The sequence below is a fragment of the Mobula birostris genome, chromosome 6 (genome assembly GCF_030028105.1).
Source record: "Mobula birostris isolate sMobBir1 chromosome 6, sMobBir1.hap1, whole genome shotgun sequence".
In the NCBI taxonomy this organism is placed as follows: Eukaryota; Metazoa; Chordata; class Chondrichthyes; order Myliobatiformes; family Myliobatidae; genus Mobula; species Mobula birostris.
In genome coordinates, this window is record NC_092375.1 from 91,933,320 (window position 1) to 91,950,031 (window position 16,712).

The 16,712-nt window shown below is 42.5% G+C and overlaps 1 protein-coding gene across 4 annotated transcripts in view; it reads left to right on the plus strand.

Moving 5' to 3' along the window:
* vwa8 (von Willebrand factor A domain containing 8) overlaps positions 1-16,712 on the plus strand; it is a 481,708-nt gene that overhangs the window by 237,025 nt on the left and 227,971 nt on the right. For all 4 annotated transcript variants that reach the window (XM_072260839.1, XM_072260838.1, XM_072260837.1 and 1 more), the window contains exon 22: positions 13,014-13,089. In XM_072260839.1, coding sequence (XP_072116940.1) covers positions 13,014-13,089 — 76 coding nt within the window. The remainder of the gene's footprint in view (positions 1-13,013; positions 13,090-16,712) is intronic.

Consider the following 16,712-nt stretch of genomic DNA (forward strand, 5'->3'; position numbering starts at 1 on the left):
TTAATGCTGGCTGGAAAGTTTTTGAGTGCTATGCAGACACACCAGCTCTTGCCAGAAACTGCATTTAGTGAAGCATTACACAGTCTTTTAGTACCATAGCTAGATGTTGTCATAGCCCAATCTATGCTGCATACTGTGTGTTCAGCTGTGCCTTGATATGCTACAGATCAGATACAATTGCGTGGAGAACTAGCTTCTTTGATGGTTGTTGGCTTCAATATACAGTGTATACTTTGTTGAACTAAGTGCAACTTGCAGCTAAATCTGGGTGGCTACATAATAAACTCATTTGATCTTCTAAGTTATGTTAACATCTGGGTTTCTCAGCTGCTTTATGGCACATATTTGCCAATCATATGAAAGATCACATATACCTGAAACATTAACTCTATTTCATTCTCCACAGAAGGAGCCTCTTCTGTCGCCTATGTTTCTCCTTCCTCCTCCTCCCACTGTTATTTCTATCATTCTTGATCTCCTTTGATGGGTTAGAACATCACAAATTCAAACCTCCAGGAATACTGCAGAACTCACAACTCTTTGCTTAAATGTCAATCTAAGTTGCCATTTTCTTACCTTATCCCAAATAGACACCTTATTCTGCAGAGTTTACTCAAAACTCTCTGGAATCTAGCAGCAAAGTTTCAATGTTGAAATGTCCTGGGAGTAATGCCAGTTGGGTCATTCAGTGGAACTGGCCTTGGCACACTTGATTCCAGAATACTGTGTATTTGTTTGACACCAGTCAATAGGCAAGCAACTTGTGGACATCCAGCTGGTGCAATCATGTACAATATATCTGTGAATTCCTGCCTTGCTAGCTGTGGAATGACCTGCACCATTGCTTGGCAACATCCAGACTGTTACTGACCAACCACAAGATGTTGATCATTTCAATCCACTAGCTAGTTGCCTCTCTCATTGTAGTGTCCTCTCTAAGCACTGTCCTAATGCTACCCGAACATCTTGCATTGGAAGAAGGAAAGGAAATCAATGAAACTGAAGAAGAAATCTCTCTTGACACACCCCACACACCACCCCAATTGGTTTGACCCACCAAGGAATAGGTTGCACTAGAGTTTCAAAAATGATGTGGACCCAGTCTGTACCAAGCATGTGAGAAGTTCTCAAAATTTTCACAATACTCCAGAGCTATGCAATCACTACATGAAATAAATTTCAAACAGCAGGAGGAGCATAAATTTATTTTAAATTCTGGCATTGTTGACTGCCACACTATGCATCTTATCCACAGGACAATATATCCACACTGATCTATCAATCATATCTCTGTCACATTGGACTTGGTGTCATATGCCCAAGTACATGCATGCAGAGGTACAATGAAAAATCTACCTGCAGAAGCATCACAGGTACATAGCGTCAGATAAGCAGCATTCACAAAATACATAAACATAAATTATATGTAATTTATACAAGAAAATACATAATTAGAATTTTTAAAAAATCCATTTAAATGCTGACTGATCAAAGTGTCATGGTGTTGCTAAACTCTAATGATTTGGTTATGCTGGTTGGCTCATGAACTAAATGGTATTTACTTAAATAATACATTTACTTTGAACTTTGAAGTTTCATAGATTATTTCTGGTTTTCAGAGTTAACTTCAGGTTTGACTGCAGATTTTGATGAGTAATATTTTGAACAACTACTACTTTACTGGCTTGCAATTATAGGATTTTAAAAAATCCTGCTATCATTGAAGCACCATATTCAAGGTTGAAGAGTGCAATTCAATAACAAATGGAACTAGGACACCTGCAGCACAGCTGTGCTTCTAAATATAACCAAAAGCATTATCTGCATTCCCACTGAAGTTATTTCTGACACGTGGATTTTGCCTGACTGGTCTACCTCCCAGGGAATAAAAAATTGTGAGACAGAACTAGAAAGACTAGAAGGAAAAATCTATAATAAATGGCTTTTAGAATCTTAAATTAGCAAACTCAAAAAAAGAACTACAGTTCTATTGATAGACTGTCATACAGAATACCTTAGAGTCATTTTTTTAATCAGATAAAGTTCCTTTCCAATTATGTATGCATAGCAAGCATGGTGAAATACCGGCTGGCGAATCTGTTCTGATTTTAATTGGTTGAATGTTAAGCATTTTCTTGGATACTGGAATAAAACTTTCTGATCTCTACCCCCATGTGAAAGACAACACCTCTGACAGTGTAGTGCTCACTTTGTACTGCTTTGAAATGTTCCAGCTTCAAAACTGGATGAGCCTATAAACTTTAACTCTGGAAATGTGACCCCTAATGCTCCTTATCAACTACATCAGCTCAGCATTCAATACCATCATCCCCTCAAAGCAAATCAATAAGCCTCAATAGCTCCTTGTGCAATTGGATCCTCGATTCCTCACATGCAGACCCCAGTCACTTTGGATTGTTAAAAGCATCTCCACCACAACCTCCACCAACACAGCTGCACCACAAGGCTGTGTGCTTAGCCCTGTACGCTACTTGCTTTATACTTATGACTGTGTGGCTATGCAGAGCTCCACTGCCATATTCAAGTTTGCTGACAATACCATTGTCAATAGGCTGAATCAAAGGTGGTGACGAATCAGCATATAGGAGGGAGATTGAAAATTTGGCTGAGTGGTGCCATAACAACAAACTTTTACCCAATGTCAGCAAGACCAAAGAGATGATTATTTTCTTAAGGAGGAGGAAGCTGGAGGTCCATGAGTCAGTCCTCATTGGAGGGTCAGCAACCTTAAATTCCATGGTGTTATCATTTCAGATTACCTGTCCTTGGCCCAGCATGTAAGTGCAATTATGAAGAAAGCACAGCAGGGCCTTTACTTCCTTAGGAATTTGCAAAGATTCAGCATGAAATCTAAGACTTTGACAAACTTTTATAGATATGTGGTGGAGCGTATATTGACTGGCTGCATCACGGACTGGTATAGAAACACCAATGCCCTTGAACAGGAAATCTTACAGAAAGAAGTGGAAATAGCCCAGTCCATTGTGGGTAAAGCCCTCCCCACCATTGACCACATTATTACTATTATTTCTTCTTGTATTTGCAATTTGTTGTTTTTGGCACTCTGGTTGACGCCTTAGTTGGGTGGCCTTTCTCTAATTATGTTATGGTTGTTATTCTACAGATTTGTTGAATATACCTGCAAGAAAAAAATCTGGGTTGTATGTGGTGACATATATGTACTTTGTCTTCAAAGTTGAAAGTAAATTTATTATCAATGTGGAGAGATTTACTTGGATGGCACTTCATTTGAGGTAACTGTTTTAAGGAAGATTGTTGAGAAACTGGGGTTATTATCCTTAAAGCAGAGAATGTTAAAAGGAAATTTAATAGTGATGTTCAAAATCATGAATCATAATTTTAATGAAGTAAATGATCCTCTCTAGGTTACAGTAGGGTTCCTTTACTTTGAACTGTTTGTAACCTAGACAACTTCAAAATCAGAAATGCAGCTGCAAACTAAGTTCTCAGGCAACAGAAAATGCCTGCAGCCCCACAGTAGCCAGAAAATCCTTCCCACCATCCTCCCAAATGTTTGTTCAAATGTACAGTATTGTGCAAAAGTCTCAGGCACATATATACAGCTAGGGTACCGAAGACTTTTGCCCAGTACTGTGTTTGTGAACATGGAATGGAGGGGAGTTTGTAAATATGGCGGGAGCAAAGGATGTTGGGAATGGCGAGCATGGAGTGCTGCAGGAGGGCTGTGTTACAGGTGGCAGAGAATGAGTGTCGGGGTGGGGTGGCATGGGTGCAGATACACCCTGCCCTGAGACACCTTGCAAGATCATTTGATTTATTGATCATTACAGAATGTCTCTCTGGTGCTTCCCACTCCCTCTCTTCTCTCTTCTCCCTTCCCCTTTTCCCAACCATGATTCCCCTCTCCCTGCCCCCTTCTCACTCTCAGTCTGCAATGAAGACCCAAATCAGAATCAGGTGTCATGATTTTTTTTGCTGAAGCCACAGTGCATTACATTAAATTACTGCAGAACTGTGCAAAAACCTTTGGCACCTTAGCTATATTATATAACACATTATACAGTATTGTGCAAAAGTTTTACAGATCTGTTAAGAGCAAAAGAATTGCAAGGGATAATATTGGTCCTCTGGAAGACCAAAATAGTAATCCGTGTGGAGCCAAAACAGATGATGGAGATCTTAAATATATTCTTTGCATTGTATTTACTCAGGAGATGGATACAGAGTCTATAGAAGTGTGGCAAAGTGGCATCAACTTCACGGACCCTGTACAGATTACCGAGGAGGAGGTGTTTGCTACCCTAAGGCAAATCAGGGTGGATAAATCCCCAGGGCCAAACAAGGTGTTCCCTAAGATCGTAATAAGGCAAGTGTAGAAATTGTAGGGCCATTGCAGAGACATTTCAAATATCCTTAGTTAAAGGAGAGGTACCAGAAGAGTTTCAAATGAGAAGGTTTTGTCCGAAGTTGATAGACTACGGATACTGCTGGAGAAGATCATGAAGTTAGAAGTTCCTTGTTGTGGACACGTTACACAGAGAGATAACATCTTGTTGGACTTGCTATATGGAAAGGTGGAGGGAAAGAAAGGAAGAGGAAGGCAAAGAACAACATGGCTGGACAACATCAAGGATTGGACCAAGCTGGACAAGACTAGGGATGTTGTGGACAAGTGTCGGGACAGAGCGGCATGGAGGGAAATCGTCTGCCAACTGGAAATTCCAGATGTGACCTAACGACAACCAGAAGATTGGAAGATAGCCACTGTTTTTCAGTTGTTTAAAAGATGCTGTAAACAGAAACCAGGAAATTATGAGCCAATGAATCTGACATCAGTTGTGGGAACGTTATTGGAAGGTATTGTAGGAAAAGGTATTTGGATAGATGTGGATTGATTAAGGATAGTCAGTATGGCTTTCTGCATGGGGAGGTCATGTGTAACCACTCTTATAAGTTCTTTGAGGAAGTTACTGAGAAAGTTGACAAAGGCAAGTCAGTGAATGTTGTCTACATGGACTTCAACAAGGCATTTGACAAGGTTCCGCATAGGAGGCTGGTCAAGAAGGTTCAGTTAGTCAGCATTCAGGATGAGAAAGTAAATTGAATTAGACGTTAACACGAGGAAATCTGCAGATGCTGGAATTTCAAGCAACACATAAAAGTTGCTGGTGGACGCAGCAGGCCAGGCAGCATCTCTAGGAAGAGGTACAGTCGACGTTTTGGGCCGAGACCCTTCGTCAGGACTAACTGAAGGAAGAGCTGGTAAGAGATTTGAAAGTGGGAGAGGGAGGGGGAGATCCGAAATGATGGGAGAAGACAGGAAGGGGAGGGATGGAGCCAAGAGCTGGACAGTTGATTGGCAAAAGGGATATGAGAGGATCATGGGACCCGAGGCCTAGAGAGAAAGAAAAGGGGGAGGGGGGGAATACAGGTACATAATTCCTTGTAAGTGGTGTCACAGGTAGATAAAGCTGTAAAGAAAGCTTTTGGCAGATTGGCCTACATACAACAAAGTATTGAGTACAGGAGATGGGATGTGTAAGGCCTATTTTGGAATATTGTGTGGAAACATAGAAACATAGAAAATAGGTGCAGAAGTAGGCCATTCGGCCCTTCGAGCCTGCACCACCATTCAGTATGATCATGGCTGATCATCCAACTCAGAACCCTGTACCTGCCTTCTCTCCATACCCACTGATCCCTTTAGCCACAAGGACCATATCTAACTCCCTCTTAAATATAGCCAATGAACTGGCCTCAACTGTTTCCTGTGGCAGAGAATTCCACAGATTCACCACTCTCTGTGTGAAGAAGTGTTTCCTCATCTCGGTCCTAAGAGGCTTCCCCTTTATCCTCAAACTGTGACCCCTCGTTCTGGACTTACCCAACATTGGGAACAATCTTCCTACATCTAGCCTGTCCAATCCTTTTAGAATTTTATACGTTTCAATAAGATCCCCCTTCAATCTTCTAAATTCCAGAGAATATAAGCCTAGTCAACCCAAGTTTTGGTCATATGCAGGAAAGATGTAAACAAGGTTGAAAGAGTACAGAGAAAACTTACAAGGATGTTGTCAGGTCTGGAGGACCTGAGTTATAAGGAAAGGTTGAATAGATTAGGACTGTATTCTTTAGAACGTAGAAGATTGAGCAGTGCAGGTTGATGAGAGTAGGCAGACTTGGTTTGACAAGGACTAGATCAGCTGAAAGACTTGTTCCTGTGCTGTAGTGTTCTATAACAATAACAGGATTTACGAGCATTTGGAGAAACATGTTTCTGTACTGTACTTATCTATGACTCTGATCTATGATCTTGGCATAGATGTGAATCTGACAAGGATATCTATCTTATTTGCCGGTGAAATCTCAAATCCAGTCTTGATTGCAACTTATGGAATGATTCATTACCTGAGCAGTAGCAGTTGGAATTACCCATTGTGTGAACTCACCAATTATAAATAGCAACTATACTACACAATTGCCCAGTGAATAAATCCTCACTGGAAGAGAGCCTTCACACCCTTTGGCTTTAGAGTTGCTGGGTACCTCACCATCTATTATCATGGACAATGCCACTGGCGAGAAACTGCTGGTTGAAGTACATAAATGTTGCAAATCAAAATCAAATTTATTATATGTACACGTATGCATGGCACAATGAAAATCTTACTTGCTGCAGCATCACAAGCACAGCATCAGAAACACAACATTCACAACAAATCATTAATCACATAAACTACAGAAAATTAAACTAGAACACAATTAGAGCAAAAATGTCGATTGTCGTGCATAGTGTTCATAGTGTTGCTGTACTGAGGTGGTGATGAGGGTTACGCAGGTTGGATGAAGGGAAGTAGCTGTTTTTGAACCTGGTTGTGTGATACTTCTGGTTTCTGTACGTCCTGCCCATTGGTAGCTGTGTGAAGATGGTATGGCCTAGATGGTGGGGATATTTGATGACAGACGTTGCCTTCTTGAGGCAATGTCTCCTGTCGATACTACTGAAGGTAAGGAGTGATGTGCTAATGATATATTGGGATGAAGTCACAACCTATGCAGATCTTTATGTTTCTGTGTATTCAAATTGCTGTATAAGTGTACAGTTATCAACTTGTGCAGCAACTTTGAAGGATCTATGGACTTGGACACCAAGATCCCTCTTATCCCCAAGATCTATACTGATACGAATCCCACTATTAACCTTGTACTCTGCATTTAAGTTCAACCTTCTAAAATGAATTACTTCACGCTTTTCTGGATTAAACTCCATCCACCACTTCCCAGCCCAACTTTGCATCCTATCAATGTCCTTTTGTAGCCACAAACAACCTTCTACACTATCCACACACTGCCAATCTTTGTGTCATCTGCAAACTTTCCAACCCACCCTTCTACTGTGCTTCCTCATCCAGGTAACTTATAAATATCACAGAGCACAGTCCCAAAACAAATCCCTGTGGAACACCACCAGCAATGACCTCCAGGCTACTACTTTCCTCTGCCTTCTGTGGGCAACCAAGTTTCCCCAGATCCTATGCCTCCTGTTTTTTCGAATGAGCCTATCATGGGGAACCTTGAAGAATGTCTTAGTAAAATCCATATAGACTACAAGCACCATTCTACCTTAAACAACAGGAATTCTGCAGATGCTGGAAATTCAAGCAACACACATCAGAGTTGCTGGTGAACGCAGCAGGCCAGGCAGCATCTCTAGGAAGAGGTACAGTCGACGTTTCAGGCCGAGACCCTTCGTCAGGACTAACTGAAGGAAGAGTTGGTAAGAGATTTGAAAGAGGGAAGGGGAGGGGGAGATCCAAAATGATAGGAGAAGACAGGAGGGGGAGGGATGGAGCCAAGAGCTGGACAGGTGATTTGCAAAGGGGATATGAGAGGATCATGGGACAGGAGGCCCAGGGAGAATCCCAGAGAATGGGCAAGGGACAGTCAGAGGGACAGAGGGAGAAAAAGAAGAGTGAGAGAAAGAATGTGTGTATAAAAATAAATAACAGATGGGGTACGAGGGGGAGGTGGGGCATTAGCGGAAGTTAGAGAAGTCAATATTCATGCCATCAGGTTGGAGGCTACCCAGACAGAATATAAGGTGTTGTTCCTCCAATCTGAGTGTGGCTTTATCTTGACAGTAGAGGAGGCAGTGGATAGACATATCAGAATGGGAATGGGACGTGGAATTAAAATGTGTGGCCACTGGGAGATCCTGCTTTCTCTGGCGGACAGAGCGTAGGTGTTCAGCAAAATGATCTCCCAGTCTGCGTCGGGTCTCGCCAATGTATAGAAGGCCACATCGGCAGCACCGGGCGCAGTATATCACCCCAGTCGACTCACAGGTGAAGTGTCGCCTCACTTGGAAGGACTGTCTGGGGCCCTGAATGGTGGTAAGGGAGGAAGTGTAAGGGCATGTGTAGCACTTGTTCCGCTTACAAGGATAAATGCTCGGAGGGAGATCAGTGGGGAGGGTTGGGGGGCACGAATGGACAAGGGAGTCGCGTAGGGAGCGATCCCTGCGGAAAGTAGAGGGCGGGGGAGGGAAAGATTAGTGGTGGGATCCAATTGGAGGTGGCGGAAGTTACGGAGAATAATATGTTGGACCTGGAGGCTGGTGGGGTGGTAGGTGAGGACCAGGGGAACCCTATTCCTAGTGGGGTGGTGGGAGGATGGAGTGAGAGTAGATGTGCGTGAAATGGGGGAGATGCGTTTGAGAGCAGAGTTGATGGTGGAGGAAGGGAGGCCCCTTTCTTTAAAAAAGGAGGACATCTCCCTCGTCCTGGAATGAAAAGCCTCATCCTGAGAGCAGATGCGGCGGAGACGGAGGAATTGCGAGAAGGGGATGGCATTTTTGCAAGAGACAGGGTGAGAAGAGGAATAGTCCAGATAGCTGTGAGAGTCAGTAGGCTTATAGTAGACATCAGTGGATAAGTTGTCTCCAGAGATAGAGACAGAAAGATCTAGAAAGGGGAGGGAGATGTCGGAAATGGACCAGGTAAACTTGAGGGCAGGGTGAAAGTTGGAGGCAAAGTTAATAAAGTCAACGAGCTCAGCATGCGTGCAGGAAACAGCGCCAATGCAGTCGTCGATGTAGCGAAGGAAAAGTGGGGGGCAGATACCAGAATAGGTTTGGAACATAGATTGTTCCACAAAGCCAAGAAAAAGACAGGCATAGCTAGGACCCATACAGGTGCCCATAGCTACACCTTTAGTTTGGAGGAAGTGGGAGGAGCCAAAGGAGAAATTATTAAGAGTAAGGACTAATTCCACTAGATGGATCAGAGTGGTGGTAGAGGGGAACTGATTAGGTCTGGAATCCAAAAAGAAGCGGAGAGCTTTGAGCCCTTTCTGATGGGGGATGGAAGTATATAGGGACTGGACATCCATGGTGAAAATAAAGCGATGGGGGCCAGGGAGCTTAAAATCATTGAAAAGTTTAAGGGCATGAGAAGTGTCACGAACATAGGTAGGAAAGGATTGAACAAGGGGGGATAAAACCGTGTCAAGGTATGCAGAAACGAGTTCGGTGGGGCAGAAGCAAGCTGAGACAATAGGTCTGCCAGGACAGGCAGGTTTGTGGATCTTGGGTAGGAGGTAGAAACGGGAAGTGCGAGGTGTGGGAACTATAAGGTTGGTAGCAGTGGATGGGAGATCCCCGAGCGGATAAAGTCGATGATGGTGTGGGAGACAATGGCCTGGTGCTCCTTAGTGGGGTCACGATCGAGGGGTAAATAAGAGGAGGTATCCGCGAGTTGTCGCTGTGCCTCGGCAAGGTAGAGGTCAGTACGCCAGACTACAACAGCACCCCCCTTATCAGCGGGTTTAATAGTGAGGTTAGGATTAGTGCGGAGGGAGTGGAGAGCAGAGCGTTCAGAAGGAACCATTCTACCTTCATCATTTTACTCTGCCACTTCCTTGAAGAAGTTAGTATAATGTTTGCTCTTGGGAGGGGTAGGAGGCTATAGAATACTCCTAATAGAGTGATTGATTCCTACCTGTTTCTGGCATCTATCCACACTGACTCAGGAGACAATCTCTATGCTGTGCCCTCCAGTTCTACAGCTGTGATGCCACCTTGATCAGCAATGATATTCCTCCACCTCTTTTACCTCCCTCCTTGCCCCCTTTATACATCTAAACCCTGGGATATTTTCAACAGTACCTCTGTAGAAGTTTGTTGGAGACATGCCAGGAATTAGGTATTTTGTTAGTAATAAGTCATGAGCTGATACCCGAAAATCCTTTCATCATCTACAAGTCACAGTGTGATAGAATGCTGTTGCTTGTTTTGATGAGTCCTCCTCCAATGTCCCTTGAGGCTTGACCTCATCCAGGACAAAGCAGCCCAAATGCTTGGCACCCAACATCTACCCTAAACACTCATATTTCCACTACCACAAACCACAGCCTCTGTGTGTACCATTACCAGGTGCTCTAGAAAAACTCAGCAAGGCTCCTGCAGCAGTATTTTTCAAACCTCTGTATCTTACGAGGTTAGTTGGTGCAAGGAAACAGTTGCTGTTCAAGTCAAATACTAGTCTAACATACCGATTGTTCCTTCACCAAAACACTGGAACTCTCTTCCCCTCTACTCCTTAAACATGTTGACTTCAGCAATTGAGAAAGCAATTCATCAGCATTTTCTCAAGAGAGGTTGTAGTTGGTTACAGGTGTCCCTCGCTTTTCGAGCAATCACTTTACGAAACCTCACTGTTACGAAAGACCTACATTAGTACCCCGTTTTTGCTTTCAGAAGGTGTTTTCACTGTTACGAAAAAAAAAGCAGCACGCGATAAAAAATCGGCGGCGATAAAAAATCAACGCACGAAAAAAATCAGCGTGCGATAAAAGGCAGCGCGCGCCCTGAGCAGCCGCTCTCCCCGGATTCGGAACTGCATTCTCGCCGGCATTGCTTAAACACGTGTCTGTGAGCAGCCATTTGCAAGATGAGTTCTAAGGTATCGGAAAAGCCTCAAAGAGCTCGTAAGGGTGCTACACTTAGCGTAAAACTAGATATAATTAAGTGTTTCGATCGTGGTGAACGAAGTAAGGACAAAGTGAGTTTGGCTTGTGGAAGTTGACGAAGATGATGTTGAAGAGGTTTTGGCATCCCATGACCAAGAACTGACAGATGAAGAGCTGATGCAATTGGAAGAAAAAAGGATAACAATCGAAACCGAATGAGTAATGATAAAGTACAACTTTAATTTTGAAAGGGTACGTTGGTTTAGGGGATATTTGCAGGATGGTTTGAGTCCTTACAAAGAACTGTGTGATAGAAAAATGCTCGAGGCTCAGCAGTCAAGCAAGCTTTCCACATCAGCCACAGCAGACGACGAACCTCGACCTTCGACATCGAGGCAGGCAGAGATAGGAGAAGGTGAGCTGCCTGCTCTAATGGAAACAGACGATGACGAGATGACACCCCAGTGTCCCACCACCCCAACCCCCAGGCCACGGACAGATACCAATTCACGGAGAATGCAATGGTAGCCGGGAGGCACACAGCACATCTTTAAGAAAAAAGCCGAAATAAACAAGCTAATTAGTTAGGTGCCACTGACACGTAATTGTCGGCCCAGATCAGAGACGACGCAACCGGCAATCAGGTAATTGCTTCTTCGCTTTACGACATTTTGGCTTATGAACCGTTTCATAGGAACGCTCTATCTTCAGATGGCGGGAGATACCTGTATTGGGTTGATTCCATCAGCAAATGTGCAGCCACAATAAGCAGTGCAGTTAAAAAGTACTGCAGGGTAAATCTCAGCGTTGTTTTTCTTTTTGGACACTTTGGAAGTTGTACCAATGAGATATTGGTTTTCTATGGTATTATTAACTGAGAGTTCCCATCTAAATCTGCCAAAAGGGACATTGTTGTGAAAGGTGAGGAAATTTGAACATTTGGCTTCTACTCGGCTATTTGATTCACAGAATTTTCTGTAGAATTGCTGGCATGGTAGATGGTGAGCTTTAAGTGCTGGAATCTCTATTGCTGTTGCAGAGAAGTCACATCCAGATTTGAGACTGTGTGCCATGAACTCAATGGCTGTCATGAACAGTTCACACCGAGATACCTGGGATGTGGGAAATGCTTTGCTGTGCTTCTGTGCTTTCTGCTGTATTGGAGCTCTTTTCGTCTAAGATGAATTGGATACTCTTGACTTGTTTGGCCAGATCTCATTTAGCAAAGTCCATCAATGTGCAGAACCAGTACTAAGGAGTTCCAAGTGATGCAAGCGGCTAATGCATTTAACACTAAATAATTAGACAGGTTATGGGTGCCACAATTACATAGTGGTTAGTGCGATGCTCTTGCAGGTCAGGTGATCTGGAGTTTGGAGTTCAATTCTGGCACCGTTTGTAAAGAGTTTATATGTTCTCCCTGTGAGTGCAAGGATTTCCTCCAAATACTCTGGTTTCCTCCCACAGTCCATTAACATACTGGTTAGTAGGTTGATTGGTCATTGTAAATTGTCCTGTGAATTGGTAGGTTGCTGGGGGGTGCAGCTTTTTGGGTTGGTTTCACACTGTATCTCTAACTAAATAAGTAAACTTTCTGGTCCTTTATACGTCAGAACCACTAGACTTAGTCTGTTGGAGGGAAATATTGTTTGGATGTTGTTTCATGCCAATTGATTACAACATTTCACACCAACATTTGGATGTCAGGTGCTCAATGACTAGCAGAGAATGGGATAAGTAACTAAATCAACTTTGAGTTCTTCTTAACAAAATATCAGTGCATGTTTAGAATCAAAGTACAATGCAACACATATTCAGCTCATTGTGGCAGAGCCAGCTCTTTGAAAGACTTATCCAATCTTTGTCTTGTTTAAATACTGCATATGTCAATTCTATTTAGCTAGTCACTATTGTAATACATAATATTGCAGCTTCTTGTATATCCCTTTTGTTACTGGTCAAGATGTAACAAAACTGAGTTGTCTGTAAACTGAGATCTGATATTTTAACTTGAAATTGAGATGTATTTTACTTTATTTCAGGGATACCACTGTTCAGAGTCTGACTTTACAGCCATCTGTTCAACATGGAGTCATCACGTATGAAGATTCTCCTCTGGTTAGTCTTAACAAAATTAAAATAAGCTACAATAGCCCGTCCCTGTTCCTGATTCAGATAAAATGGATGAGGGCAACACCTCCACAACAGCTATAAAACAGAATGCTGGAAACACTTAGCAGGTCAGCCACCATCAGTGGGGAGAGAAACAGAAATAACCTTTTGGGTGAAGAAATTTTCTTCAGATTAGAAAAGTAAGAAAGCTATTGTATGTTAAGTTGCACAGAGAAAATGCCTGATAGAGGACAGACTGCATTTGTCCAGGCAACAATTAGTTAAAAAACCTGCTATTTTATCTCTTTGCTTCACATCATCCAGCACTTGTAAGTGAAGTAACAGTTCACTTTTTCCCATTTAGAGTTTGTGGTTCACAATGAGTTCTCTAAGTTCGAAAAAACAAACACAGATTAGATGATCACTTTGCAGAGGACCTCCATTAAATCTGGATGAGTGGCTCTCAGCTTACAATCACCTGTCACTTACTTGCTTTCTGAGCTGCTATATTGCCCAGTGGTATTCAACGTAAACTCAATGAACAACACCTCTTTATCCTTGGGGCTTAATATCATAGACGACAACCTTTTTCAGACTTGACTATGCCCATCTATTTCTATTTGTTATATTTCAAATTGTTTCTAGGTCATTTTTGTTCCAACCACTGGTTTTCAATTTGTTACCTTGATAACTTTGTCTGCACATCATCTGTTCTCTCCACCAAAACATCAACCTTGTTGCCTGACCTACTGAGTATTTCCAGCATTCTCTGTTTTCGCTTCAGATTTCCAGCATTCTCTGTTTTCGCTTCAGATTTCCAGCATTTGCAGTTTTTTTTGTTCCAAACATCCTTACATACCTTTCAGGATCAAAACAGCTTTAGTAACTGTGACATATAAAGCAATTTCAGAGAGATGGCTAAAAGTTTGGACATATGGATGGCTTTTAAAAAGTTTATAGAGATGGGGAGTTGTTGAGAGGAATGATCATATACTGTACAGTGAATTCTGGTTAACTGGGCCAGTGGTTAATCGGTACAGCTACTTATTTAGAACAACTCTTAAAGAACAAAATCTAATTGATAAAATAGCTAGGATTCCCTTCGTTTATGTGGAACACTGCGCTGTCTGATTAATGCAGAAGACTGGTGCTGAACTTTTTCTCCTAGTGTCAGATTGTGTGGCCATTAGACAGTGCACCATGCTTGGTGCAAACTTTTTAAATAGAATTAGTTGCATGCACTTGTGTTCAAAATGCAGTAATTTTTTTTGTCATTGATAGTTGGTGAGAAATAAGCAGTAAGATAATTCAGGACAATTGTACTCACTGCGGTTTCAAGCATTCAGGCTTGGAGATGCCAGAAACAGCTGGAATTGAAAATGAAACAATTTCACTCCTTCAGTAGGCTAGGAACTACGAAGAATTTGAAGGTATCGACACTCATCTTTGATGTTACAATTAAAATGAAGATTTGGAGGATGCAAATGTCAGTAACATTGTATGACAGCAGCCCATTATCTGCACTTGCTGTCTGCGCTGATTGTGTTCATTTACAGTCAATCTAAAGAACATGTACACTAAATGAATTCCAACATTGATAAATATTAGGAACTGACACAGTTTTATAGTACTGTAGTAGCATTGACAGTGTTCTAATTTGTTCTGAATTTCATTTAAATACATAATTTGTTACTGAGTTAAATGGTAATTTGTCTTTTTTTAATGCCTTTTTAATGATTTCCATGAAACTTTGGCTAAAAGCTGCTTAATTGGGCCAAAATGTACTGATCCCGATGTGCTCCAATTAACCAGAATCCACTGTGTTTACAATGATGGGCTGCAAACCAAAGTTATCAAGGTAACATTTACTTTGAAAACCAGCAGCTGGAACAAAATGTTGCAGAAACAATTTGAAATGACACACACAAAGAAGCTACTTGAGTTCATGGCAGCTTCCCATGGAGCAATCCCATCAATCCTGTTCCCCCCCTCTGAATTTTCCTTTAACTTATTCTCTCTCACACACACCTGTCAACTTCCCTTTGCATGTGTTTATTTTTCTGTTAACCTACAAAAGGCGTATATTATAGTACCTAATTAACTCAATTTGGAGCTGAAGCCTTGGCACTAATGTTTGAGCAACAAAAAGCACTTAAGAGTTATACAGTACTACAATAGCCCTTCAGCCCAATTGCATGCTGGTCAAGTTGCTTACCTGAGTTAGTCCCATTTGGCATGTACCTGTCCAAATACCTTCTAAATATTATTAATGTACCTGCTTACCTCTGGTAAGATGGCTGTGCTCTTGGACGCAGTGACATCTCTGGGTCCAACCAAAAATGAAATTGTTCATCCTTTATGACTTTAATGTGATTTCAAGACACTGCTGATCAAATATTATAGGTCTCTATCACTAGCGAGTTGCTTGATAGCAATGGAGCTTGGACTTGCCTGGCACAGTGTTGCAGGCTGCTTCAGCCACCCAGGGAAGAAGGTGTCAGAGGTGATGTGCAAAGGCTGTGCACGTTCTAACAAACGGTGTGAGTCTTGGGCTTGGATTGTCTTGGATTTTTTTTGTGATCGAAAGACCATGTTGGAAACATGAAATTGATAATGTGGAATACTGTAAGTTCAGTCACTGGTTCATTGGCGAGGCCGACGCAGGGAAGTTGTGTGGCCGTGGTAGTAGTGTGGATCAGGGCCTCATGCCATAGGTTCGCCTGTTACCACTGCTCAGGGGAGGAGATGCTGGAGGCAGTGTGACGTGGTGTCCAGACTGGGTTGGGGATTGGCCCTTCTTGTTGCTGCTGCCCTCTACTGTTTGCTTGATGGAAGACAAGCAGGACTGCAGTTGTCTGAAAATACACTTCTTATCACGTGATGATCAGACTGCTGCAGGCTTGTTATTGTTGACAACATCCCATACACCATCATTCTACAGAACGTGATACTAAAGGACTTGAGCTATATTTTTTTAGTGTGACTGTATGTTTGCTGCTGTCTTATATGTGCTACGTGTGCCTTGTGCTGCTGGTAATATGTTTTGTACCTTGGCCCCAGAGGAACGCTGTTTCATTTACCTCTATCCATGGGTATTCATGGATGGTTGAATCACAATTAAACTTGACCTTGAATTTGAACTTTAACCACTTCCTCTAGCTGCTCAGTTCATATTCTGATCATTCTCTGGATGATAAAGTTGTCCTTCAGGTTCCGATTACACTTTTCCCCCCTCTAACCTTAAACCTATGCCTGTTAGTTCTTGATTCCCTGGCCCCAGGAGAAAGACTTTGTGCACTGTGTGGAGGTGTGCATGGTCCTGGAGGGCAGCAAGGCTGGAGGCATTCGTATCTACTACACACACAAAATGCTGGAGGAACTCAGTAGGCCAGGCAGCATCTATGGGAAAAGAGTAAACAGTTGACATTTTGGGCTGAGACCCTTAATCAAGACTTGAAAAAAAGATGAGAAGTTAGAGCAAGAGGGTCGGGGGGGGGTGGAGGAAAGGAAGAAGTACAAGGTGGTAGGTGATAGGTGAAACAGAGAGTGGGAGGGGTGAAGTAAAGCGCTGGAAATCTGAGGGAGGAACATTCCCTCTCTCCCTGCTTCTCCCCCTTCCAGATTCCCAG